Source organism: Lipotes vexillifer, unplaced genomic scaffold (genome assembly GCF_000442215.2).
Source record: "Lipotes vexillifer unplaced genomic scaffold, Lipotes_vexillifer_v1.1 scaffold442, whole genome shotgun sequence".
Lineage (NCBI taxonomy): Eukaryota > Metazoa > Chordata > Mammalia > Artiodactyla > Lipotidae > Lipotes > Lipotes vexillifer.
The window spans coordinates 4,023,465-4,050,646 of NW_006790311.1; the positions used below are offsets into that span (position 1 = coordinate 4,023,465).

Below are 27,182 nucleotides of genomic sequence, written 5' to 3' on the forward strand. Positions count from 1 at the left end.
TTTTCTCGCACATAGGCTGACCCTCCCAATTAGACTGTCAGGCGTTTGAGATCAAAGCCCACCATTATACTTTTTAGTGCCCATCAGAGTGTCAAAAACATAGCAGACCTTAACTTACATGTGGTCAACAGTCACTATTCAATATACACATTCTGTATATACAAAATGTATATATATATGTGGGGAGTGGTCTTAGCGTAAAGAAACCATGAGAGAGAGAAGTGCCACTGACTGAGACATATCTGCTGTTTATAGACGAGGTGATTAACATGCACAACCAATGTATAAAGAATTCTCCTGACATGAAAAAAAAATACTTAAAATATTTGTCTTAGAAGAGTTTTAGTTAGGACTTCAGAGTCTAACTCAACAAACTCTTTTAATTAATATTTTATCTGGCTCATTACCAGCCTCATAAATGCAAATGGAATTTCTATAAATAGGAGAAAATATAATTTCCTGTGTGTCATATTCTGAAGAGAAAACTTTAATTGTGAATTCATCTCTTGCTCGATGAAGGAAAGTAAGAAGCAGGGGAGGGCGCACAGAGGCAGGGGTTCTGCGCGCTAATTACCAGTGATGACACACCTGAATTCTCCGCTGCTTTCGAGCCCCAGACTCATCAATTTTCAATGAAAGATGTACTTATACCTTCCAGGCCCCCTGAGTAGTTCTTCAATTGTGTCCCCCATGCTCCAATGTCACCTGTGACCTTTGAAGGATTTGGACATGAAACAGTCAAGGCTCACCTAAATCTGCAAAAACCAGCCAAGAATAGAATCCTATTTCTCATTTTTCAGGTCTAGGCGGAGAACTGGACCCAGGTTCTCCGCCCTCCTGGTCCAAGGTCCAACACTGTGAGAATGTTTACGAAATAACATTTTCTTACCCTACATTTTGCTTCAAAATCAGCCAGGCTCCCTCCATCAGGGCAGAAGAAATGCCATGGTCTTTATACTGAACCCAAAGGCAGCTGCCACCCCAAGACAGAGCACCTCCTGGGCTCAGTAGATGCTTAGAGCCTGTGTCATGTGGTCCACAGACCTACACCGCCAAGGCCTCTCTGAGAACTAGGAAATGTAGGACTTGGGAATTTTCTTCTCAGAGTGATAACCCCTAAGATCAGCCTGTGATGGATGAGCGGAAGACAGGCTACATCCCCGAAGGGGCCCAAGGGATTTCCTGGTTAGTCAGAACCATTGCAGCTTCACTGGATAAAGACCCTCTGCAGAGAGAGGGGAGGGGCATCCAGGAGACCAACCCCGGCTGCTCTGAGCTCTATCCCTGGGGACGGTGCCTGGACGGTGGGCTGTGTACACGCTGGTCCACGGCAAGAGGAGCCCCCAGGTTGCCACCGTGAGACTAAGCTGCTCTGTCGCTGCCGCATTACTGTGCATAGAGGAGAGGACAGGTTTGCTGCATCTTAGCCCCAGTGACAAGCATTTGTCATCTCCTTGTAATTAATAAACCAGTTTTCTTGTTTTTGACAATGTTCACTTGATAAATATTCACTGAGCACCTGTGCTAGGTGCTGAGGGCACAGCAGAGAACATGACAGCCAGGGTCCCTGCCCTTGCGGGCACTGGTTTCATACACCTCATCTGTTGTGCCTGCCCCTGTGGGGAGACAGGCTCGGGGATTAGGGCAGGGGTGTGGATCCCCAAAGGCTGGGCAACCAGGCAGAGACAGGCCAGGAAGGGCCCCCCTGATGGACCAGTCCTCGGAGAAGCTTGCAGGCCCTGCCCAGACAGCAGCCCTCCCTTTGGAGGGGATGTGACGTTAGCAGCTGGCTTTCCTACAACTCACAGGAGTTACAGAATGAACGTAGGCACTCGTCTTCACCCAGGCAGGGAGGAACTCAAAAAGGGAGGGAGGGGAGGCGGCTGCCAGGCGATGGCTCTGCATCTGGATTGCTCCGGGCTTCTCCTCGGGGCAGAGAGGACACTTCCTGCTATTCCTGCCCGGCCAGAGGCCACACGCCTCCGGAAAGGACGGCCAGGGGTGAGCACAGAGCCTGGGAGCCGCAGGCCTGTTTCCTGTCTCTGGACCTGCTCCATCTCCAGCCCGTGAGTCAGGGCACCCCAGACCCTCACTCCACCCATGGGAGCAAGGTCCTTGGGGCTGGGGATGCAGCGCCAAGACTGTGGCCCCCCCAGCTTCCCAAGGAAAGCCTCTCACCTGCTGGGTTCCACCTAAGAAGCGCAACTAAATTTCGCCAACCGCCCCATCAACGCACGGCGGAGTGAATGAGCAAGGCTCTGATCCAAGATTTCTGCTCGCCTAGTTTCTTCCTTCTTTAGGTCTGCGGCACCGCACCCACTATACACGCGTGCACACGCTCACACACGCGCACATGCGCGCGCGCACGGATCTCTGTCCTTGGCACCTGCACGACCAGAAGCAGCCCCGGCACCAGCGGCAGGCGTGGCAGCGAGGTGGCGGGAACCTGGGGGGAAGCACGGAGGGGGCGGGGCCCGCGGGGAGGGGAGCGCAGAGCCGCCGGCCCCCTCCCCCAGGGTGTCTCTCCGCCTTCCCCCGCGGATTCATTCAGAACTGACGGCGCCCCCAATCACGTCGCACTGACGCCCCGCCCGGCCCCCCTCCCCACCGCTTCGCCCGTGTTCCTCTATATCGCTTATTACACATTAGTACACAGAGATTCATTGTTCTGGGGGCAGAAGGGGAGGGGAGGGAGGGCGGAGGGGACGGGCGCACGGAGGGAGGGGAGAGCGCGAGCCTCCTGCCACTGTCGCTGGAGGGAGGGAGTGACTAGTGGCTGGGACTGGAGGCGCTGGCGAGGGAAGGGACAGAATGGCTTAGAAGCCTCTGCCCACTGGACCCCACGCAGGGAGAGGCTCCCCGCAGAGTCCGAGGCTGCCGTGATGGCTGGGGCTGGAGTATCCCCTCCCGGGCCCTGACTGCTCCTGCACCGCCTCGGAGGGGCACCCCAGAAGTTAGCATCAGCGTGACGTTGGAAGCTCCGATCTCAACAAGTAAGTTGTCTTCTTTCCTCCTCCGTTTCTCCCCGGCTCACCGGGTCTGGAAAGCTGGACGGGCGCTCTCAGAGTGCCCACTGCCCGAGCAGCTGGCTTTTCCCCGGCACCTGCCAGTTTGGGAGCCCTGGGGACAGGGAAGGGCTTAGGATGGGTCCAAAGTTCACCCAGGAAGTCTGAGCTCCCCGAAGCCGGCGCGCTGCCCTGGGCTGCGAGCTTAGGCTGCAGAGGGCTGTGAATGTGGCTGTTCTGTTCTAGAGCTGGGATCCTGTGGCACCAAAACCCGCATCAGGGTGGGCGAGGCCGGGGCAGCGGGGAGGAGGAATCCTTCCCCTGGGCAGCCGCTCTGCCTTCAAGTGTGGGTATGGAGAGCCGGGGCGGGCGACCAGCCCTTCTAGCCTTAAATCCCCAGCTTAGTCTTGCTTCCTTTTAAGTCTGGCCAAATTGGCAACATGGCTTTGCTGATTCTGCCCTCCTGCCGCCCCGGTCACCTCCTGCGCGCCTCCGTATCTCTCTGTAAACATCTTTCAAACTGTTCAGAAAGGCCGGGGTGGGGGGCAAAGCTCCAAGGGCAGGCTTAGGGACTAGGGAATAGCACCATTATTCCCGTGCTCCCCAAACCCACATATCTCCCTGGAGAGCTGTGGTGCCTCCCCTCAACCAGGTCTCTCCTCCTCCCTGGACCGTGGGGCAGCCTGTGCGCTGCTGGCTCCTTGGACCAACTGTGGCCCCGAAGCTCCAGGGTTTGTGCCAAGCATCGGGTCGGACAAGGCCAGCCCAGCACCTGCTCTGAGAGTCCTTTCAAACACCAGCAGACGCCCAGGCACATGAGTGGTTGTTTTGGGTCAAACCATGCCCAGCACTTTGCTCTCTTCTGAGCCTTTTAATGGAGCAGATATCACCGTCCTCGTTCTACAGGTGAGAAAGTGCAGCTGAGCGAGGCTAGTAACTTGCTGGAGGTCCACAGCTTTCGAGTGAGATTCTCACCTGGACCTGACTCCCAACTGTACCTTTTTCATCGCTAAGCTATGCATCGTAGGGCTTTCTGCTTCCCAAAGTATTTCTCCATGTGGGAGGGAGGCAGTGAAGAGAAGCTAATATTTATGAACCGAATACTGAGCTGGACACGCTCATGTGCGGTAATCTGGACTCCAGTCCTGTGACGTGGAGCTCATCCCACCCACGTTATAGATGAGGCTGAAGCTTGGAGAGCTCTGAGCGCTAGTAAGCAGCCATTAACTTCTAAATGCTTGTTCTCTGGCTTCAAATCCGGATTGTTTCCACTGTCAAGCAGCAAGCCTGAAAGGTGTTCTGGCCTTCCCATATCTATACCTTTCCTTAAAACCCAGGTGTAAATCCCATCAGCTGGCTGACAGAGGCCCTCGGGCTTCCTAAAATCTGGTGGGAGAATCAAGCAGAGCCATTGGTATGGGCGTTAGAGAGAAGGGCCCTTGGCTGGGCTCCCACATGAGAAGCCTGGTCAGCCTGTGATTTTCACCTATTGATCCTGCCTGAGATGCCCTCACTCCAGGTAGAGGAAGGCATGGCCCTCAAAGGAAATGCTGGGGTGCAGGGCAGGGGTGCTTTGGGGCACTGACATCAGGGAATTGTCACTTATGAACACTTCCTGTGTGACCTAAGGCATTTTCTGTATGATGATGATGAGGTTCTGTTTTCCTTTTCCCATCCAGTGCTTTGCCCACTATTCCTCCCAGCATCCCCTGACCTCACCTCATCCAGCCCCCCTACACCATCCTGTACCCACACAAGCTGAAACTAAGTGTCACAGAGTAGAGATTTGGGACCTAAGGCTAGAAAAAGACAAGCATTCTTTTACCTTGGAAGGAATACTTGGGGGCATTTAATAAATGGTTACAACAGCATCAATTATTAGAACAGCACCAGGGCGATGGCTGAAAGAGGAAACATCCCACAGCGAAAAGGTCCGTGCTTTCCACGAAAGCACCGGGGCTCCCAGTTTCCCCAAACCATATTCTACACTCCGTGTCTAGCTCTCCAACAGGAAGGGCATCGCTCAGACACAGACTCTCCCGCAGCCTTCCTTATTTAAGTAGCCCGACGACAGTAAGCAGAGATGGGTGAACTCTGTGCAGCAAGCAGCGTGGCAGGAGGCAGAGGCAAGGGTGAAATGGGAGGGGAGAGAAGGGCCTGCGCTGCCCAGGGTCAGATTCCAGTGGAACTCCCCGACTTGGCTTCCCCGGAGTCTTCGGGCGCATCCTGAGACGGGCAGAGCTCTTCCCTCTATCTGTGGGTCCAGCAGAATCAGTGTGGCCTTGTCACCAGCATCCTTCCCACCCCACAGGCTGCGTAGCAAGATCCCCCTGGGGCTCTCTGCCGGCACCCTCCTGGGTTTCCCATCCAGGAGACACTAGTGGTGCCCTAGTGGCCCGTGAGGATGCTGACATCAGCGTGAGGCGACAGCAGGGGTGCCACCCTCCCTCCTGTTTGCTCCAAATACGGCCAAGCTCTCGTTGTGTCCTGTGGTCAAAGCCACCAGCAGTGTCCTGTGCATTCATGTACTTGAAAACTGCGTCTATGTCTGTTTTTTGTTTTTAAATCAATTCAGCAACCGTGGATTTGATCTCCGAGCATGTGCCAGGAATAATTAATTTTGGATAATTAATAATTAATTAACAACATCGTATATTTTAATTAATAATTATTATATATTATAATTAATATTAATTATATTAATATTATGTAATTAATATATTAATTATAATAATTAATTAATTCCAAGATTAATTAATAGTTACTCTTGGAACGTGATCATTCGGGCAGGGAGGGTTATGCTTTCCACTTAGGAGAACATTAGCAGAAGTTTGCATTTTCTGAGCAATCCTGGTTGAATATTTAGGCTGCAGATGGGAGGACGATGGAGAGAAGGGTGTGGCCCAGGAATCCATTAGGTGGTTGGAAGGAGCCATTTTTAGATTAAATTTCCACTGTGTCTGAGCTACAGACGGGCCACTGGGAGCCGGGGCCCATCATCAGTTGTCTGTAAGACTGTGGTCAGCCATGGAGGAATTGCTCTGTTTTTCCTAAAGACAAGGTAAGAAGGATGGGAGAGCAAACACAAAGGGCTGTAGGGAGACATTTGAGAAAAAAAAAAAACAACAACACCTGAATGTATTTCTCTAAGAGACCTGTGGAGTGGCTTTCTCTGGAATAATTTTAAACCAGAGGGGACAGCTTCCCCTTCCGGAGCCCTGGCTGCCGAGGGACCGAGTGGTGGCCTCTGCCAGTGCAGCCCCGCTTATCTAGCGCCTCCTACCTTGACATTCTGATAAGTGAGCTATTCTAGTCCCCAGAGCCCAGGACGGCAGCTATACTGGCCAACGGCCCTGTTGAGCTAAATGTCAGAGCCAAACCTTTAACACATGACCCTGGAGATCCTGGCTTGTGCATCCATGTTAAGTTCCATCATCATTCCAGACCAGAGCAGGCTGAGGGGCAGAGGTCAGGGATATCTGACCAGTTTGGCAGGTGGCAACGGCACTTCCTGGTCACCAAGGGTCAATCCATATGGTGGCCAGAGAAGCTGGTGGGGACACTGAAAAGGGAAGTGGAAAGAGGGGGTGGTCAGAGATCAATAGTGACAAGGACAAGCTTTTAGGTTCTCACTCTCATCTCCTGAGACTTGGTTGTTTGGGGCTGTGTGTGCCACCTGCCACTATGTCCTCTCTTACATTTCAGGCTCCCAGCGTTTAAAGTCAGGTAGGCCCTCGTGCCATCATCCTGTGTTATTTCTTGCTGCTCATAAAGGAAAAGAGGGGAAAAGGCAAGAGTGGAAACGTGTCATCCAGGGCTGAACCTGTGCCCCACGTCTTGCACTTGGAGTCTGCTTCCCCCCTTCCCCAAGATTGGGCTGTTGAGCACTTGATCCCCAGAGCCTGGCTGGGGGGTCACAAGAGCAGCAGGGACGAGGTGCCACCCCTGCCCCAGGAAGCTGCTGTCCAGCTGGGGTAACAGGTCCCTGGGGGCCCAGGTCCAAGGCACCTCACTAGCAAGGCTATGACAGCCAGCGCTCCTGGGCTATCACAGACGACCCCACTGGACATTAGGGAACACAGTCCCGAGTCAGGTTGCCTCAGTCACTTTGGAAAGTGCCCTTTATTGGATGAACTTAAAAAGTCGCTCGCGTGTTCCTTCAAAAATGTGTATGGAGCTCCTACCACAGGCCAGACCTTGTGTAGGAACTTGTGATACAGGTTGGGTCATTTACACACCCTGTCTGTCCTGCCTGGAGCCTCTCCCAGGACTGACTGGGGGAAGGCAGCCGTGCCACAGCATCGGGGGGCGGGGAGCGTCGCCAGAGAGATGCGGGGGCCAAGGAGGTCCCACTGGACCACAGAAGGCTTTCCAAGGGGCTTGAAAAACCACATGGTCTTGATCACTGTGCCTGTATAGTAAGTTGTGAAACTGAGTAAACTGGCTTCTTCCATCTTATTCTTTTGCAAAATTGTTTTCCCTATTCTAGTTCCTTTGCCTTTCCATATAAATTTCAGAATAATCTTCTCTGTATCTACAAAAAAATCTTGTGGGAGGCTGATAAGAATGGCATTAAATCTATACATCAGCCTGGGGAGAGCTGACATCTTTTCTGTGTTGAGCCTTCCCATTCATGAACAGAGTATGTGTCTCCATTTTTTAGATGTTCTTTGGTTTCTTTCATGGGCGTTTTGTACTTAACATGGTTCCTTTTGATCTGCCAGGAACTGTGTGACCTTGGGTGAATCACTTAGTTCCTCAGACCTTCATTTTACTTTCTGTAAAATGGGTATAATGGCATAGCAAAGGGCAAGTAAGATAAGCTTATTTCCCCTTGACTGATTCTTTTCTCTGTTCTTTCTTTTCTTTCTCCCAACTCACGTTCTGATGCCCTCACTCACTTCTCATCACTGTGTCGTTTCTTTTCATCCTGTGTTGCCTTAAGCGTCTTTCATGCTCAGCCCTTTACTCAGTTCTCTTTGCTTCCTGTTTCTCTTATTCTCACTGCTTCTCTTGGTCACTCAGCCTCCTATGATGTTCGTCTTCTTCCTCTTTACTGCATCATGTGGAGGCTCCCTTTTCCTTCTGTTCCATAGATGTAGTGTGTGACGCTAGGGCCGGTCAGCCTGGGTTCAAGTCCAGACCCACGACACTAGCTTTTGGGCAGTTTACTCACTCTCTTTCTTCATCTATAAACAGGGGGAACGGTACCTATGTCACATCTTTTCTGAAATGATTAAATGAGTCAAGACATATAAATCACTTAAAATACAATCTGGGATAATATTATTACTGTCACGCCCTGAGTCTCTGGTCCTTTCCCACTGGTTCTCTTACCTTCTTGTCACCATGCCATCTTTTCACTTGTATGTAAGTCTGTTTGTATTCACATTATCTTGCTTTCTTGCTACCATCTCTCTGTGCTACTGTATCTCATATTCTCTGATCGTCGTTGATAAATCAGCACCAGCCCGGGAAATCTGTCCCTGGGGCTGTTGAGAGGAAACAAGTGGTTTTTCGTTTTGATTTAATTATTGATCTGCTTTATTATTTAATGCAGGATACATACTCACAGTTCAGGGTTACAGTGAAGAGAATGTATTATAACGATTCTACTCACTTTCAGAGAGCTAGCCGGCTTAAAAGGGAAAAGTACTGGATGGACAGACATGAATGTGGGGAAAATGTAAAATGAATTAATTTGATTTTCATGCCCTTTTATTCGTGATTTTTCATACTTCTCCTGCAGCGGGCTGGGAGGGTGAATCTGGATTGCGGCCAGTAAACCATGGCTGAGTATTAAGACGAATAGATGTAAGGACCCATGAGGGCCTGCAGCAGCCTGCCAAGGAGGGCAAAAAATGTTCCATCTTAAGCAAATGGGAGCCAAACGAGTTGGGAACTTCAGTCACAACTACAGTTCCATAGATGCATTGCCCAACAATTAGGTGCTTACAAAACGTTAACTTGCTTGACAGGTACATGTGATGAAGCCTTTCAAATCCATAGTCCATACCTCAAATTAAGCCTGATTTTCGCCCTTTTAAAAAGTAGTGAATAGGGACTTCCCTGGTGGCGCAGTGGATAAGAATCCGCCTGCCAATGCAGGGGACACTGGTTCGAGCCCTGTTCCAGGAAGATCCCACATGCCGCAGAGCAACTAAGCCCATGCGCCACAACTACTGAGCCTGCGTGCCACAACTACTGAAGCCCTCACACCTAGAGCCCGTGCTCCGCAACAAGAGAAGCCACCGCAATGAAGCCCACCCACCGCAACGAAGAGTAGCCCCCGATCGACACAACTAGAGAAACCCTGCACGCAGCAATGAAGACCTAAAGCAACCATAAATAAATAAATTTTTTAAAAATTAGTGAATATATTTGGACTCACTCAGATATACTCAACTAGATCTTTTAAATACCATCAAAATGATCTTTTTGTCTGTCTTTCCTCCAAAGAATTGAACTCCACAAGCAAATGCCAGATCTGTCTGCTCTCATTTCAGATGAGAACTCTGTGTTCCTTTAAAAACCCTTCAGTGAAACACCATGAAATCCTTCTCTCTTTTCTTTGTATCTGTATCTCAAACTCCCCATGTTTTTGTGTCTTTAATGACAAAGTAAGCATAGGATTAGTCCACAGCACTTCAAATAAGGTTCATGTTCCTCTCCAGATACCAAAAAAATAACACAGAAGCTTTTATTCCTTCCTTGGAATTGTGATGGAGACCCGTCCAAGGATGCAGTCTGAATTAGTGGCCTGGTTTGGGCTGCCCGAGGTCTGAGGGCCCAGGTTCACCCTTTTGGCACCGACCAGCCCCTTCTCTGTGTGGCCAGGAGTCAAGGCCACCTGCTAGACCTATTGTTAAATCTTCTGGCATTTTTATTACCCAAAACCTCATAGTCTGTGTTTCCATGTCAAGTGTCATCATCGTGGGAGCGATTTAACCAGCATGTGGGTGTCCTTGGACAACTAGCCAACTACAGAGTGGGACTAAAATCATAGGATTCTCATGAACCCGTCCAAGAGTTATGAATGGGCCCCACGGAGATGGCAATTACCATTATTATTCCATAATAATTCCATATAGTAATAACACTGCTATTATTTCATACCGTATACCTGCCCTTATCCAGTAACAATTCAGATTAGGGGGCCGAGTGCCTGATACTGGTATTTGGTGGAGTAAAATTTTCCTGATAAAATAGCAGGTATTTCACTGATACTACGATTCCTGTGGATATTTCCATTTCTTATACAGGAAAGAGACCCAGGGTAGGGATCTATGGAATGATGTGTAGTTCAGGGCAAGGTATGTGGCCAGGAGAGTTGGGATTATAATTCAGGATCAAGATTGCATTCTGTCTAGTGCTCCGGACTTGGATGGACGTCGAGTGGCAGAGTAGGAGAGCGTGGACCCTGTGGTCAGCCCAGTGCCAGTTCAAGTGGGTCCTGTGGCTTCCCAGCCACGTGACCTTCCCTGAGTCTCAGTCTCCTTATCTGTATAATGGACGCATTGCGCTTTCTCCATAGTGTTGTGGAGATGATTAGGTGAGTGAACACACATAAGGTTAATATACATCTGGTTCAGAGGAAAAAAACCACACACACACACACACACACACACACACACACACACACATTTCACTTCTAGGGCTATTTAAATAAAATAAGTCAGCATAACCCACTGCAGGAAGTAAATTGAACACATATTTAAAACAAAAACAAAATGAGTGCAAAGGGCATGGGGGAAGCCGCACACATGGGATAGATGCTCCCTGAAGAGCTGGCTCTGGTCAGGGCATGTCTGAGGCAAACCTAGGGACAGGTGACGTACCTAGGAGTGACCCGGCCCTGCAGCCACACCCCTACCTTGACTTTGCTCAACAATCCCACCCATGCTGAGGGACCAGATTCAAGGGCTCCCCTGGGAGGGACAGAGGCAGCCCCAGGAAGGAGACCCGGGAGGCCTGAGCAGGTGGGACCGGGCAGTCTGTGACAGCTCCCCAGGGAAGGTCATTCTGAGCAATCGCAGGCAGCACAGGACACTCATCCCCTGAGCCTCCCCAACCTTACACAGCGGCCCCCCTGCAGCAGCCTCAGCAGCTCAGCAGTCAGGATGGTGGCATGCAGGCACATCGCGGTGACCAAGGGTCCCGCCTGGCAAGGCCTGTTCCTCCATCCACGTGCTCCCGGCTCCACGTTCCTCTGAAAGCCCCCCACCCTTCTCCTGGTACATGCCCCCCTCATGCAGTCACGAGACTGTTTTATTTAATTTTTATTGGAGTATAGTTGATTTACAATGTTGTGTTAGTTTCAGGTATACAGCACAGTGATTCAGTTATACGTATACATATATCCATTCTGTTTTAGATTCTTTTCCCACACAGGTTATTACGGAGTATTGAGTAGAGTTCCCTGTGCTATACAGTAGGTCCTTACTGGTTATCTGTTTTATATATAGCAGTGTGTATAAGTTAATCCCAATCTCCTAATTTATCTCTCCCCACCTTTCCCCTTTAGTAACCATAAGTTTGTTTTCTACATCTGTGACTCTATTTCTGTTTTGTAAATAAGTTCACCTGTACCATTTTTTAAGATTCCACATATAAGCGATATCATATGATATCTGTTTTCCTTGTCACGGGACAGTTTTGCATCTCAGAGAGAGGGGTGCCAACGTTCAGTGTGCTGTAGCAGACCTCGGCAGAATCCTCTTTCTTGGGCATCGGTCCAGGAGCAGGGCTAAAAGGAGCACACCGTGTCCTGAGCCCTTGTGAGCCTGCGACAGCAAGAAGCCTCCTGGGCACAAGCCAGCACCTGGGGGCCACCCCACTCCTCCCGCTGAGTTCTACAGCCCTCCTGGCTCAGGATCCCCTAATGATGGATGACCAGCCTCCATTACGTCCCAGCCAGGGACAACTCCTGACCTGATCCACCTCCTGGCCTCACAGCCCACCACCCCACCCCGGAGGGGGCGCCCCCTCCACCTTCTCAAAGCCTTTATAGTCAGAATCTCTTCCCACTGGGACCACTTCTGCCATCAGTGAAGTGGAGAACGTAAGGCTTCCCGGAGACCCTGCTTCCTGCAGCATAATTACAAAGGGTGTGATTGGGAGAAGGCAGGTAGGCAGAGGATGCACGGTGAGAAGAGGGGGCCACGGCAGCCCTCTGCACGACGGAGGGCTCTGGGGAGGGGGGACAGGGCTATGGGCGGGGGCACGGGGCTGGTTAAGACCACGGTGGGAACTAAGCAGCAGCCCATTCCCTGTCTCTTTGCTATCGTGCGAGTCCTACATCGGCCTCCTGGCTTCCTTTGTACTGAGGATTGACAGGCTGCGTACATGGCAGACTCATTAGTGCAAACAGGAGGCTCTGAGGAGAATTTATTGGCATGACCACAACCCTTAACACCACGCTCAGCATAACTCAAAGTCCAAGCCAACATGTCCACGTGGGGAAGGAGCCTCTCTCTGCCCGGGAGCCCAGGATTATAAATTGGCAGCTGACAGACTGAATCTGACTCACAGATAGATTTTTTTTGGCTCGCTCGGTGTTTCAGAAATCGTTGAATTAGTTGTCAACATTGAAAAAAAAGAAATTTCCCGTTTAAAAGTCTTCATTTCTAGCTTTTCTAGAAAAAGAAAATGGAAGATGTTGCAGCACCAGCTCCAGATCCTTGCATGACAGTAATTAGCTGGAGCTGAGTAACGCTGCCCCCTGTAGCACCACACGTGTACTTTGCTCACCTCAGTCCCCACCACTCCCTATAGTGTCCCCGAGACCCAGAGCAAGTTTTTGTGTGTGTGTGTTTGGGTTTTTGCGGTACGCGGGCCTCTCACTGCCGCGGCCTCTCCCGTTGCGGAGCACAGGCTCCGGACGCGCAGGCTCAGCGGCCATGGCTCACGGGCCCAGCCGCTCCACGGCATGTGGGATCCTCGCGGACCGGGGCACGAACCCTTGTCCCCTGCATCGGCAGGCGGACTCTCAACCACTGCGCCACCAGGGAAGCCCCCCAGAGCAAGTTTTGATTGCATTTACCATGGGTTTGTATAACTGCTCTTCCTAGAATAGGAATTATATCTTTTAAAATCTTTTTCTTTATCAAAAATGTGGAAAAGAAGGTCTGAGAAGTCTCATATTTGAATAAAACTAAGAGAAAGCACATTGTCTGGTCAGTACGCACATGAGGTGTGTCTGTGTTCAGAGAAGCAGCAGCTCTGTTCGCTGACCTCACTCATCTGCCTTTGGAGGCGGCAGAGTTGGGTACCAGCCTCCTGGGTTCTGGTCACTACAGCGCGCACATCCCATTCAGGAGGGACAGGTATTGGATCCACTCCTGGCAGAGGCAGACACACCTGACATGAAGGAAAGTCCAGCCAGAGTCATTCACAGTGAGATCAGTGGCCACCGGCTAGTGGTCTCTGCCCTGGGAGAGCCCAGAGCATCCACACAGAAATGCTTCTGGGAGTGAGAGAGGCACTTGGTGATTTACACCAAGACACCACCGTGTCTCCTTGGAGCAACTGGGGACCTGTGTGAGCAGATACTGCTGTGGTGAGAAAAAGTCCAGGAGCAGATGTAAGCATGGTGAGCTTTCAGCTCGGGAGAAAAGCAGGAGGATGCATGGAGGAGAGGGGGACGGCCCCAGCTCTGCTCTGCAGCCCAGGCAGAACGCGCAGCACAGCAGTAAATCATGAATTGGTTTCCAAGCACGGATCGGAATGTGCCATCAGCTGCCTCCTGGACCAGGTGTTTTAGAGCTGCATTTAGAGTCAAACATGTCTAGTCCTGTCTCTTCATAACTGACTGGGCTTAAGCAAGTTACTAAATCACTCTGCTTTTGTGATCTGTAAATGAGGCTGCTAAGATATCTGAGCACTAAATGAGACAATGCATATAAAAAGCACCCAACACAGCGGTGGCATGTAGTGGGTGTTAAGTACATGAGCTTTTATGAGGGTCCGCTCCCGGGTCTCATGTCAAGAAGGCTCACCTCGAGGGGCTTCCCTGGTGGCGCAGTGGTTGAGAGTCCGCCTGCCGATGCAGGGGACACGGGTTCGTGCCCCGGTCCGGGAAGATCCCACGTGCCGCGGAGCGGCTGGGCCCGTGAGCCATGGCCGCTGAGCCTGCGCGTCCGGAGCCTGTGCTCCGCAACGGGAGAGGCCGCGGCAGTGAGAGGCCCGCGTACCGCAAAAAAAAAGAAGGCTCACTTCACCCCACCCGCTGGGCATCCTCTTCAGCAAGTCTTTCCTTAGCCTTCCTCACCCACTCAGGCCAAGCTGAGTCAAGAGCTGTGCCGTGGTCCCTCTGTCACTCTCTATTGCACCATCTGCCTGTGTGTCCCCACCATTCCGTGAGCTCCTTGAGGGCAGAAAATAGAGCAGGGGTCCTCAGTCTCCACTGCCATGAGAGTGGCCAAGGTCGGGCTTCTGGGCTGTGGGACCCGGGCCTCAGCATGGCGTCCAGCCCCCAGCTGACCGGAAGCATCAAGGTCACTGGGAGCTCCTTGAGAAAATGCAGGCTCTGGGAACCCCAGAGCTACTGCATCAGAATCTGCATTTGAACAAGAGCCCTGTGAATGTGAATGGAAAGCGCAGGAAAGGGGTGAACTGCCACTCCACCTCCTCCTACACCCCCAGGGCGATCATGCACGTTTGCAGGGGATGTTCAGTGAGGGTCACCGACTCACTGAATGAATGAATGAATGAATGAATGAATCTAGTGCGCCACGGTTTCCAGTGGGCTTTCACACGTGTGGTGTCACCCAGATACTTTTCGAACTTGGGTTCAAGAAGTAAAACCACAAAACATCCAGGAAATAGAGAACAGACTCCCACCTAAGTTGATAGCTGCAAATAGCTGCAAAATGATGAGGTTTTTAAACAAAATATCTGCTGGGTTTTTAAAGATGTATTATTTCTGAGTCTTTGTCATTAAACCTCAGAATGTACTACAAAGAGTTCTGTTTCTGTTTTCAAGGTTAGTAATCATGTAAGCTGGGAAGCCAGGGCCGACCCCTGGGAGGAGCCAGCGCAGCGTGCGGTTTGGGCCCAGGCTCTAGGCGCTGGAGCTGCTGGCCGATTTCTCCTGGTTGAAGAGGGGTTTGCTCTGCCATCAGTGTCCGGGCGAGTCCCACCCATTCAGGGCCAGCCCCTGGGTCTCCCGTGTCCACGGGCCCTGGCCTCTGTCTCTGCTGTTTCTACACCAGGCTCCAGGTGGGCGGCCTGTGGGCTGAGGCCAGGCGCCTGCTGCTTCTCCCCGGGCCTCTGGACTGTCCGGGGACCACACGGCAGGAAGGAGGCCGGAGCTGCCCTTTCCAAGCCCAGTGGGGGTATTTGGCCCGAGACAGGTGTCTGGGAGAAGAGGGGTCATGGTCACGGAAAGCCAGGCTGGTGACCCCGATTCCACGCTCAGGCCACTGCACTCAGGGGGCCCCTGTCCCCCCAGCCCCGGTGCCTCCCCTCCGCCTCTTCCCACGCTCCTGTGTGGAGAAGGCAGGTCACAAGCAAGAGAAAGGCCCTGATCTGAGCACCGGAACCGGAACCGTCTCTGCCTCGGTGTGAAAAGAACCGAAAGTGAAGGTTCTTAGAAAGTTCTTCAGGCACGGCTTCTGGGGAAAGAGAGTGAGGGGTTCCCCACCAGGACCCCACAGAGACCAGAGCCATCTAAGACCTCCTCCTCTCCAAGCCGCAAGCGCCAATCTGGTGCAGCCGCTGTGGAATCTAGACACTGCGTTGGGTCTTAGCTCCCAGCAGATGCTGTGTGACTCTGGGCCTGTTATTTAAGCTCTCTCCTAGCTCCCGCCTTTGTAAGATGAAGACGATGCCCTCCTCGCGGGAGTGAATGAAATGAAGCCACATGGCAGCACGATGCTGGTGCGGCAGGCACAGGGCCCTGGTGGTCCTCCTTCCTCGTCCTTGATGCTTGAAGCTCTCCTGCCCCCCCCAACTCCCATCCCCATCCCTAGACGGAGGATAACAGAGCTACCACTTAGAAGAGCTCCCATCAGCCACGCACCGTGCACACACCTTTCATTTCATCGTCGCAGCAGCCCTCTTTGTGGCACTATTATTGTCCCCATTTTACAGATAAAGTAACTGAGGCTTACAGAGAAGTCACTTCCCCAGAAGTCCCTCAGCTCAAGGTAAAGTAGGAAGCTGGGCAATCTGGCGCCTAACTCGTCATTACCTGGTTTCCTCTTCTGTCGAGTTTTAGTTGTTTATTTCTGCCGTCATATCTGACCACAGACATACTGGTTTAAAACGCCATTGGTCGGCTCACGGTTCTGAAGGTCAGAAGTCCAGACGCCACATGATCACGTTCTCCACTCAGAGTCTCACGAGGCCAAAACCCAGGTGTCAGCAGCTGCACGGCATCTGGCGCTCAGGCCCTCCTCTGGCTCCTGTGTTAGTGGCAGAATCTCGTTCTTTGCGGCTGTAGGACTGAGGTCCTCGTTCCCATGCTGGCTGTCAATGAGGGACTGCTCTTGGCTCCTGAGGGCCACCCACATTCCTCGCCACAATGCTCCGCTGTCTTGAAAGCCAGCAAAGGAAACACCTGTCTCATCAAATTCCTCTCATGCCTCCAGTGTCCTGCTTCAGGAAAAGCCCAGTCTTTTTAAGGGCTTCTCTGACTAGGTCTGGCTCACCCCCAAACGATCTGCCTTGCTTAGAGTCAACTGGGCTAGCACAAAACCCAGACACGGGGGTGAGAACCCCATCCCCACATCCGGGGATGTACAGGGAGTGTATGGGGTCGGGAATCATGAGGGCCTCTCAGAATTCTTCCTACTCTCGGGACATCCCTGGTGGTCCAGTGGTTAAGAATTCGCCCTCCAATGCAGGGGACACAGGTTCCATCCCTGGTCGGGGAACTAAGATCCCACCTGCCACCGGGCAACTAAGCCCACGCACTCTAGAGCCCACACACGGCAACTAGAGAGAAGCCCGAGCGCCCCAACGAAGAGTGTGCGTGCCATAACTAAGACCCGATGCAGCCAAATAAATAAATAATTTTTTTTTTTAAGATGTAGGTAAGATTTAAAAAATCAAAAAACAAAAGAATTCCTCCTACTGTCACGTGCCCTCTCTGTTCCAAGTACATACTCTACTGGCAAGACCTTTTTTTTTTTTTTTTTTTGTGGTATGTGGGCCTCTCACTGTTGTGGCCTCTCCCATTGTGGAGCACAGGCTCCGGACGAGCAGGCTCAGCGGCCATGGCTCACAGGCCCAGCCGCTCCACAGCATGTGGGATCTTCCCAGACCGGGGCACGAACCCGTATCCCCTGCATCGGCAGGCGGACTCTCAACCACTGCGCCACCAGGGAAGCCCTGGCAAGACCTTTTATACTTCCTGCTCACCTTGAGGGTCTTTGAGGACGCTGGAGCAACTTATTCATCAAACAGTTTGGAGTCTTTTCATATTTAACCAGCAGTATAGCCGTATAGACTCATATAGAACAGTAGACAAGTATCTCAGTCTGAGAAATGGGTATATTCCCTCCATAACTCTTCCTCCAATCTCACACCAAATCCCAAATCTCAGGGAACTCAGACTTTGATCCAGTGTGTCTAAGAGAGAAAGGAGGAAATTGCTAAGGGTGCCTGCTATGCCCATTTCACAGTAGGGGAACTGAGTCTGAGACGAGACTCCCAGGCCAGTGCCGTCTTCAGGAAGCCCTGCTGGCCCCCGAGTTCAGTTTCTATCAAACTGCTGCGTCCATGACTTTCTAAAATACCCCCATGAGGCAGAGTTTTCTTCACTGGGGACGAGAGAGGTGTTTTGGGAATTCTTAATGCAGGGGTGCATTTAAATGGGTGTCAGATTCACTAATGCATTATCTAAAATACAACTGCCTTTGACTGTGTCTCTTTTGATTCTTTCTCCACTTGTGTTTTTATATCAAAGAGATTCAAGCACTTTGCTAGACGAAGCTCTGTCTTTCCCAAGAGCTTTCATCGTGTCTCGGCACAGCTTTTTCCATTCAGGGACGCAGGAGAGAATGAAAGATGATGAAGGGCAGTGTTGGGCTTTGCTGAGATTGAATGGGATTTGCTCAAGGCAGGCCCTCTTCCTGGCTCTGCAGAGCGCAGTGCCCACGCGCAGGTGGCCACGGCCAGGCCAACACTTTCTCCCTTGCCTCCGTCTCCACAGACCCCTGGGTTTAAAGAGACAATGCTAGAATACAAACTATACAAGGCCTGGGTCTGCATTCATCTTACTGCTTTATCACCAGCTCTTAGCACACGAGTTGAGCTATTAATAGTCCATCAATTAGTGTTTGCTCAGTGCATACATAAATTAATAGAATGGATCTTGGAAACCTGATTAAAGGATCTTCATTGTCTGGGAAAACGCTTTGACTTGTTGGGCCACAGCACTGGAAACCAAGGTTTCTAGGGTGGGCAACTTGCTTACTCTTAGAAGGAATCCAGGTAGTCAAGGGACCCTGCCTGATACCTGCCCTGCAGATTGCACACTGGAGCTTTAAATACTTGACTTAGATGCTCCCGGCCTCTGTCTTCTTTAAAATGGTGTTATTGGGAAATTGCATTAAATTTCATTTCAAGGAGAGTTAGTAACTATTCACATTTATTATACTTATACTTACGTTTATTTTCATATATTCTTTCCCTGCGTCCCCGTAATGGCCTCCAGGACTGGAGGGGTGGAGAATGTTATCTGAGGTTTATAGCAGATCAGACTGAAGCAAAGAAAGTTAAGTCTTTTACTTCGGATCACAGAGCAGGTGTGTTGGAAGCTGAGCTAGAATACAGATCTCACCCTGGGTTGAATGAGTGATAACTCCTGCAGAGTATTCGAGCTCACGTGGAGAACAGGTGCCAATATCAAATCAGAAGCCAACCTCTTTTCCTGTCTGCTGGACACAAAACGTTTTCAGATCCGGGCTGAGGTGTCCCAGAAAGCCTTTTTCTGTCTCCAGCACAGAACAAGGCCTTCTCCTGCAAGAACGTACAAAAGTATGCTTAAAAGTAAAGAAGGGAGCAGTGCAGAAAATCAGCAGAAAGCTCCTTTCCTGAAAGAGCTGAGGGCAGCTGATGTGCTTTCCAGGCGCCCTGGCCGGTGACACATTCTTGCCGGTGCTGAGCCTGCCCTGCCCAGTCACGGGCAGCACTCCTCACGGACCCCCATCTGCGTTCCAGCAGCTGGGGTCCCCAGGAGCACCCAGAGCCTCAGGATCGGCAGCCTTTCTCCCCATTTCTGGGCTCTCTCTGGTCAAGTGTTCAGTACACGGTCTCCTGGCTAAGGGGCAGAGCAAAATCGTGCTTGGGATTCTGCAAAGCAGCAGCAAGCATGCCCTCCTAGCTCCAGTTATCTTTGCAACTACCATGAGAGGGAGACAAGGAGCCGGTGGCCTCTGCAGAATGGGAAATGGCCAGTGGACTTCTGAGACGAACAGCACTTCCTACGACCCTTCAATATGATATTTTAAAGCTTACCGGGGAACTGCTGCAGCCACTCAGGCAGCAGAGGAAAGGTCTGCCTCTCTGTGATGGGTGAGCTCTCCCTCACTCAGTCAATCAGGCAGTTGGCTCGTGGTTTATAGAACATTCCTCCAGGTTGTGCTATCAGGGACACAGTTTCCTGGGAAGGGACGTAACTGTGAAGTCAAGACCTTGCTTATAAAGATGAAGAAGGGCTGAATGATAGTATCCCCAGGATCAGAAGCTCCTAGAACCTTCTGGAAGGAGCAGCTCATCAGTCTCAGTCTGCTCCTTGGAATCTCAAGGTCTGCAGGCCATTGGGTGTTGGGGGCTGTGAACCCCCTGGGCTGGAGCCAGACAGACCTAGATCCTAAACCTAAGTCAGCCACTTACCACCTGAGCTTCATTTTCCTTGTCTGAAAATGGAGTGATGATAACAGTACTGGTATAAGGGCTCTGTTGTGAGGATTAAATGAGCCCATATGATATTAGTGTCTTAGCGAGGTGCCTGGGCAGACACTGAAGCTATTGCTGTTGCAATCTCACGGTCCTGCACAGCTTCATCAGGGTCTTGGGAGCATTTTAAATGACTGTGGGCACAATATCAAAAAAACAGTAGACAGTACTACAGGATTCTGGGTGTTTAAAGTGCAGCATATACTCCAAAAATATTTTATAGCCCTTTTGAAAACCTTGGGGCATTAACATCTTGCCCATCTCAGTTTCTTAGAGGGCAGGGAATTACTGTATCAGAATTTTTAATGGTGGGTCTACACAGCAGTTTTTCATATTCGTAAGCATTCAAACGGCCACAGACCTTCGGCTCAGATGGTTGGAGTGACCGCAAGGTGAATCAGACACGTGTTGCCTTTTCCTTTCTGTCTGCTGCTAAAATCTCAGATAGAAAGACAGAAGGCAGGGAGGGATAAAGGAAACAGCATAGACTTTGGGCCTGACCAGCGAGAACCCAGATATCAGCTCTTCCACCTGAATGTCACTTATCCTCTTTGGGACTCATTTCTTATTTATTCATCCATTTATTCAATAGTAATTTTTGAGTACATAGTATGTGCCAGGCTCTGCTGTGGGTACTTGGGATGTATCAGGGAGCAAAACAGACCCCAAATTGAGCCGGGGGGTGGGGGGCTTACATTCTAAAGGAGGGAGAGAGACTGTTGGAAATAAGCCTGATGCCTGAGCAAACAGTGCAGTGTTTCTATAACGGAGATTACAAGCTCTCACTCCCACCGGTTGTTGTGGCGATAACAAGTGACTGTCCATGTATCAGGCATGGAATACAGTAGCCATTTAATAAAGTGTTGCAATTACTATTTTTTAAATTGCTCCCAGATTTCTTTAAACCCTTTAGACACTAAATGTGGAGTTTGCACCTGGAATGTGTTCGTTTATTCATTCCACAAACTATTGAGCTTCCATTATATGCTAGAACCTATACTAGGCACCAGGGATATAAGTGAATAATATAAGAAAACATGGTCCCTGCCCTGAGCATCTCCCAGGCTGCTGCTGGTCCACATCTATTGGTCCACTGTACACTAGAGGAGAGGCCTCTGAAGGCACAAAGGCAGAGTGACCTTGAAGTTCAGGGTTTCTGAATCAGAATGGTCCACCTCACTGATGATGTTTTTTGGTTTTTTTTAATTGACATATAGTTGATTTACAATGTTGTGTTAATTTCTTCTGTACATCAAAGTGACTCAGTTATACATCTATATATATATTCTTTTTCATATTCTTTTCCATTATGGTTTATCATAGGATATTGAAGATAGTTCCCTGTGCTGTACAGTAGCACCTTGTTCTTTATCCATTCTGTATATGATAGTTTGCATCTACTAACCCCAAACTCCCATTCCTTCCCTCCCCGCAACCCCTGCTCCCCGTTGGCAGCCACAAATCTGTTCTCTATATTTTGAGTCTGTTTTTGTTTGGTGGATATGTTCATTTGTATCGTATTTTAGATTCCACATACAAGTGATACCATATGGTATTTGTCTTTCTCTTTCTGACGTACTCCCCTTAGTATGATAATCTCTAGGTCCAGCCATGTTGCCGCAAATGACATTATTTGATTCTTTTTGATGGCTGAGTAATATTCCATTGTATATATGTACCACACCTTCTTTACTCATTCATCTGTTGATGGACATTTAGGTTGCTTCCATGCCCTGGCTATTGTAAATAGTGCTGCTATGAAATAGGGGTGCATGTATCTTTTCGAATTAGAGTTTTCTGCAGATATATGCCCAGGAGTGGGATTGCCGGATCATATGGTCGCTCTATTTTTAGTTTTTTGAGGAACCTCCACACTGTTCTCCACAGTGGCTGCACCAACTTACATTCCCACCAACAGCGTAGGAGGGTTCCCTTTCCTCCACACCCTCTCCAGCATTTGTTATTCGTAGACTTTTTAATGATGGCCATTCTGACTGCTGTGAGGTGGTACCTCCCAATTTGATTTGCATTTCTCTAATGGTTAACCGATGTCAAGCATCTTTTCTTGTGCCTGTTGGCCATCTGATGATGTCTTCTTTAATTCAGCATACCCCAGCTATGGCTGGCGATTCTAGGATTTTTAATGAGGCCATTCTGACTGCTGTGAGGTGGTACCTCCCAATTTGATTTGCATTTCTCTAATGGTTAACCGATGTCAAGCATCTTTTCTTGTGCCTGTTGGCCATCTGATGATGTCTTCTTTAATTCAGCATACCCCAGCTATGGCTGGCGATTCTAGGAATGCCATGAACCAGGATATGGAGATTGGGGTCACTCCCAGGGACCCTAAGAAAGTTCCCAAGCAGGCCCGCGATTATATCCCCATTGCCACCGACCGCACGCGCCTGCTGGCGGAGGGCAAGAAGCCCCGGCAGCGCTACATGGAGAAGAGCGGCAAGTGCAACGTCCACCACGGCAACGTCCAGGAGACCTACCGCTACCTGAGCGACCTCTTCACCACCCTGGTGGACCTCAAGTGGCGCTTCAACCTGCTGGTCTTCACCATGGTCTACACCGTCACCTGGCTGTTCTTTGGGTTCATCTGGTGGCTCATTGCTTATATCCGGGGTGACCTGGACCACATCGGGGACCGGGACTGGATCCCCTGTGTCGAAAACCTCAGTGGCTTCGTGTCTGCCTTCCTGTTCTCCATCGAGACCGAGACCACCATCGGGTATGGCTTCCGGGTGATCACGGAGAGGTGTCCGGAGGGCATCATCCTCCTTCTGGTCCAGGCCATCCTCGGCTCCATCGTCAACGCCTTCATGGTGGGGTGCATGTTCGTCAAGATCAGCCAGCCCAAGAAGAGAGCCGAGACCCTCATGTTCTCCAGCAACGCCGTCATCTCCCTGCGGGACGAGAAGCTCTGCCTCATGTTCAGGGTGGGCGACCTTCGCAACTCGCACATCGTGGAGGCCTCCATCCGCGCCAAGCTCATCAAGTCCCGGCAGACCAAGGAGGGGGAGTTCATCCCGCTGAACCAGACCGACATCAACGTGGGCTTCGACACGGGGGACGACCGCCTCTTCCTGGTGTCCCCGCTCATCATCTCTCACGAGATCAATGAGAAGAGCCCTTTCTGGGAGATGTCGCGGGCCCAGCTGAATCAGGAGGAGTTTGAAATCGTGGTCATCCTGGAAGGGATGGTGGAGGCAACAGGTGAGCTGCTTTCCCCTCCTCGGCCCCTCCCCTCAGGCCACTGCCAGGACTCCAGAAGGTGGAGTCTCCAGACGGCAGCTGAACCTCCCGACCCCTGCATGGTGATCTGGGGGGGTACCGTTCCTCAGGATGGAGGGATGAGAGCAGCTAAGGTGTACAGAACCCGCCCAACGTCTGGGCCCATTCTAGACTCTAAACTCGCAGTAGCTCAGCGAGTGAGATAGTTTTCCTTCAGTTGTAGATATGGAAAGAGAGACACAGGCAAACTATTTGCCCAGGAGCAAGGGCTCCTAAGTCATGGAGCCAGGATGCAGGTCAAAGCCAGGTGACCCAAAGCCAGCATTGGTTTCCAACAGGCTACCCCTAACTGCCATCGTGGAGGTGGTGTCACCCAAAGAGACTTCTGTGAGCAAATAACTTTGGGAAACTCCCAGTTAAACAAAGGTGAACCGGCTTCTTACAGTAGGACTTGGCATTGTCTTTTTACGTGTGAATCACCTCCTGAGGAGAGGACAGGGTGCAGCATTTCCCAAACCCAAGGTTCCCAAAGTCACAGAATCCTCTTTTGGGAGAGACACCTATGGGCCCCTGTGGGCGCCTGTGGAGCAGGCTGCCCCTCATCTTCCCTGTGGAAAGGGCTCCATGAACACGAGGCGTGCAGAAAACAATGCATCGCACCCACACGTGCCCGGCCAGCCCCTCCCTGCCCAGCGACTGACTCACGGGCAGCCGAGCGCTTCCCAAGGCCGAGCTCCATGCGGGGCTCGAGGAGCCCAAGGCCTGGGGGACCCTGTGTCCCCGCTGTATTCCCTGGGCCGAGCAGCCCCCGTTAACCTTGCACCCACCTCTGCTTCCTCCCCTTCTCCTGCCCCACTTCTCTTCACTCACGAAGGAGTCTGAGCCACAGGTCTGACCCTAAGGATGACTTGCAGAAATCTCACCCGGGCTCGGAATATACACATTTTTCTAATCTGGCGACAACACTGGAGGGCTGGCTTTAAGCTCCTGTTAAAGATATGGTAGCAGCTTTGTGCAGACAGGAAGGCTTCATGCTCAGGTCTGTGACTACAGCTTGTCTGCCACTCCACACTTTCCCCCAAAACGTTGGGGGCCTGGCACAAACGTGGCCAAACAAGCCTTCCTGGCCTCCTGAGAAGCTGGGTGCTGGGTGGGAGACTCGGACCGGGCAGCCACAGACCCTCCGATCGGAGCCAGTGGAACCGGCTGGGGTGCGAACAGGCTCCAGAGGCCTGGACGGAGGGGGCTGCTCGGCCATCTGCCGGGGGCCGAGCCTAGCCACGCGGCATATGGTGGTAGCCGAGGGAGCCCTTGGGGCCAGGACAGCTGGGATGCAGGGAGCCTCCTCCCACAGGGCCAGGGACTTGCGGGTCACCCTGACCTTGGTGCCGGGCTTGGATCAGAACGTGGGCTGAGATTCTGGGAAAAGAGCTCCACTTGGAGGCCACAAGGGAGGGGTCAGGTCAGAGACGCGGGGACAAACAGGAAAGCGGCGCCTAAGCACCGCCCCTCATGCCCCAGCCCCGCCCTCACTGCCACCTGCTGGCCTCTCCCTCACGATGCCTCAAAGTCAGGACCTGAGGTTGGCCTGCCCCATCTGGTTGACCTCCTCTGCCCGCATGACCTGGGTAACCCTGGGTCTGCAGGGAGACAAGAGAAGGAGACCACCCACCCACACTGGCTCTGATCTCAGCATCTCTGAGAGCTTGGTTGCCACACGCCTATGGAGCCAAGGAGGGGCTGTGGGTTCAGGCCGAGGTTGGACCAGCACGGCTCTGTGCAGCCTGCTTGTGTGAGTTTGGGCAGATTGCTCAACTTGTCAGCAAGATGAGGATAATAAACTTCATAGGCTCACTGGGGGTTAAATGATGAAATGGAGTAGCATATGTGAAGCGCAGTGCCTGCCACCCAGAGGGGTTTCTGTCCTTTCCAAGTGCATTGGAACATGGATGCCAGATACACAAGTAGGTTTCCAGCCATGGGGCAGCCCCCTCCCAAGCGATGGGACAGAAGAAGTGCAGAAAGACCCCAAGAGGGGTGGCCCAAAGCTTCCATGGAGGTCCTGTCCTGCTGTTTTTCCTGAGGCCCCCGAGCCTGCAGACACCTGGCCCGTGTCTAGGCTGGTCAGTGCCCAGCTTGGGTCTCTGCACCTCTGCGGAGCTGGGGGGCTTGTCCAAGGACCAAGGGGAGAGGCCTGGTGCAGGCAGCACCCTGAGAGCAGAGAACAGGCTGTGAGCCGCAGCATGTGGGGTACACTGGAGTTGCCCAGCACCGGAGCACCGAGTGGGGAGCAGCCTCTGCCCTGGGTCTGGTGTGTATGAGACCCCTGCCAGAGAACGTCCAAACTGGGGGGCTGGAGCAGGTGTCTCCTTCAGTCCCTGAAGAGCACAAGCTAGGACCTTCCTTGGCCGAAAGATTAAATATCAGAAAGCTGCTTCCCTATGACCCTGAGCTCAAAGGCGTCCTCGTCCATAAACAAAGCTGCCGTCTCTGGAGAGAAAGCAGCACCTAAAAATAACACAGGCATGCCAGGGCTGAGCGGACAGGGAGTGGAGACATTGGAGCATGCTCCAATCAAGGAGCCATGCTGTGAGTTTGTGTGTGTGTGTGTGTGTGTGTGTGTGTGTGTGTGTGTGTACGCACATGTAGGCTTCTGCCCATGTGTATCCACCCAAAACAACCCCTGGGTGTTTTAAGTGCCTGTCAGTTTCTCTGGGTTCCACCATGCTGAATTTATCTTTGTTCAAACCCTTTTCCTGCCTCTTTTCTTGTCTTACTCTTCTAGAACTTAATGCATTTTCAGGAACCATGTCCATTTCTGAATTATCCACTCCGATCTCTAGGAACCAACTCCAAAATCTTGCATTGTTAATTTCTAATTTTCTGCCTCCATCACCCCTCGAGCTCCTTCAGGGCAAGGACCGTGTCTTAGTCAGCTTCCTATCTGCATCATGCTTAGCACAAAGCAGACATTCAACAAGTGCTTGATTAATGATTGGATGGATGGAGGGATGGATGATAGGGTGGTTGGATGGAGGGATGGATGGATGGATGGATGGATGGATGGATGATGGATGGATGGAGGGATGGATGGATGATACGGTGGATGGATGACTGATTGGTGGGTGATTGGATGGATAGGTGAATAGATGGATGGATAGCTGGGTGGATGATGGATGGGTAGCTGTGGCCACTCCTAACACATGTGTCTTCTGTTCACCCAGGCATGACTTGCCAAGCACGGAGCTCCTACATGGATACAGAGGTGCTCTGGGGCCACCGATTCACTCCAGTCCTCACCTTGGAAAAGGGCTTCTATGAGGTAGACTACAACACCTTCCACGACACCTATGAAACAAACACGCCCAGCTGCTGTGCCAAGGAGCTGGCAGAAATGAAGCGGGAAGGCCGGCTCCTGCAGTTCCTCCCCAGTCCCCCACTGCCAGGAGGCTGTGCTGGAGCAGAGCTGGACACAGAGGCTGAGCAGGATGGAGAGGAAGAGCCTGAGGGGCCGAGTGGGTCCCGGGAGACCAGGGGCTCGGTGTGAGGACGGTACTCTCCCCGCGACCTCCCCTCGCTGGCTCCTAATGAGCACAGATGCTGCAGGGCTGGGGGTGGAGGGGTGAACCAGTTGAGTGTGCTGGGGGTCAGCCAGGAGCCGTTAGGCTCTGTGGGGGGAGCAGAACCCAGTCCTGGCACCTCCCAGCTCTTGCCTGTGTCCCCGTGGCAGTGCTGCTCCTTCTCCCCTGGCCTCTGTCACGCTGGCTAAGGGCCAGGCCAGGCGGGGTTGCCCCACAGTGAAACACACAGGTGGCCTCTGTCCTCACACCCCTCTCTCTGCCAACTGGCCCGGATCACCTTTCTCTTAGGGTTTCACATACCCACTGGCAGAACCCCTCCAGGGATGACACCTAGAGAGGGCTGTCACCCCCTTCCCCTCATTCTGATCACCCTGGGGCTTGTTGTGGATTCAGGGCTGGGAGATTCTGCCTGCCCGGAAGCTCAAACCCCCGGTCCTCGGGGGAGCTCACAGAC

At 51.7% G+C, this 27,182-nt stretch overlaps 1 protein-coding gene across 2 annotated transcripts; it reads left to right on the forward strand.

Moving 5' to 3' along the window:
* The first annotated feature begins 2,776 nt into the window (after positions 1-2,776).
* Positions 2,777-27,182, forward strand: KCNJ5 (potassium inwardly rectifying channel subfamily J member 5). Of its 2 annotated transcripts, none has more exons than XM_007463636.1 (3): positions 2,777-2,993; positions 22,191-23,129; positions 26,372-27,182. In XM_007463636.1, the coding sequence occupies exons 2-3, from the start codon at positions 22,193-22,195 to the stop codon at positions 26,692-26,694; spliced, it is 1,260 nt and encodes a 419-aa protein (XP_007463698.1). In that variant the 5' UTR covers positions 2,777-2,993; positions 22,191-22,192; the 3' UTR covers positions 26,695-27,182. The 2 variants fall into 2 exon arrangements, with proteins under 2 accessions (XP_007463698.1, XP_007463697.1); XM_007463635.1 differs by having other exon boundaries at positions 2,980-2,993; positions 22,181-23,129; positions 26,372-26,807.

Excerpts from the sequence above, each read along its gene's own strand:
- KCNJ5 (XM_007463636.1), top strand. The coding sequence starts at position 22,193 with ATGGCTGGCGATTCTAGGAATGCCATGAACCAGGATATGGAGATTGGG. Across the intron at positions 23,130-26,371 it reads AGGGATGGTGGAGGCAACAG|GCATGACTTGCCAAGCACGG; the intron begins GTGAGCTGCTTT and ends CTGTTCACCCAG.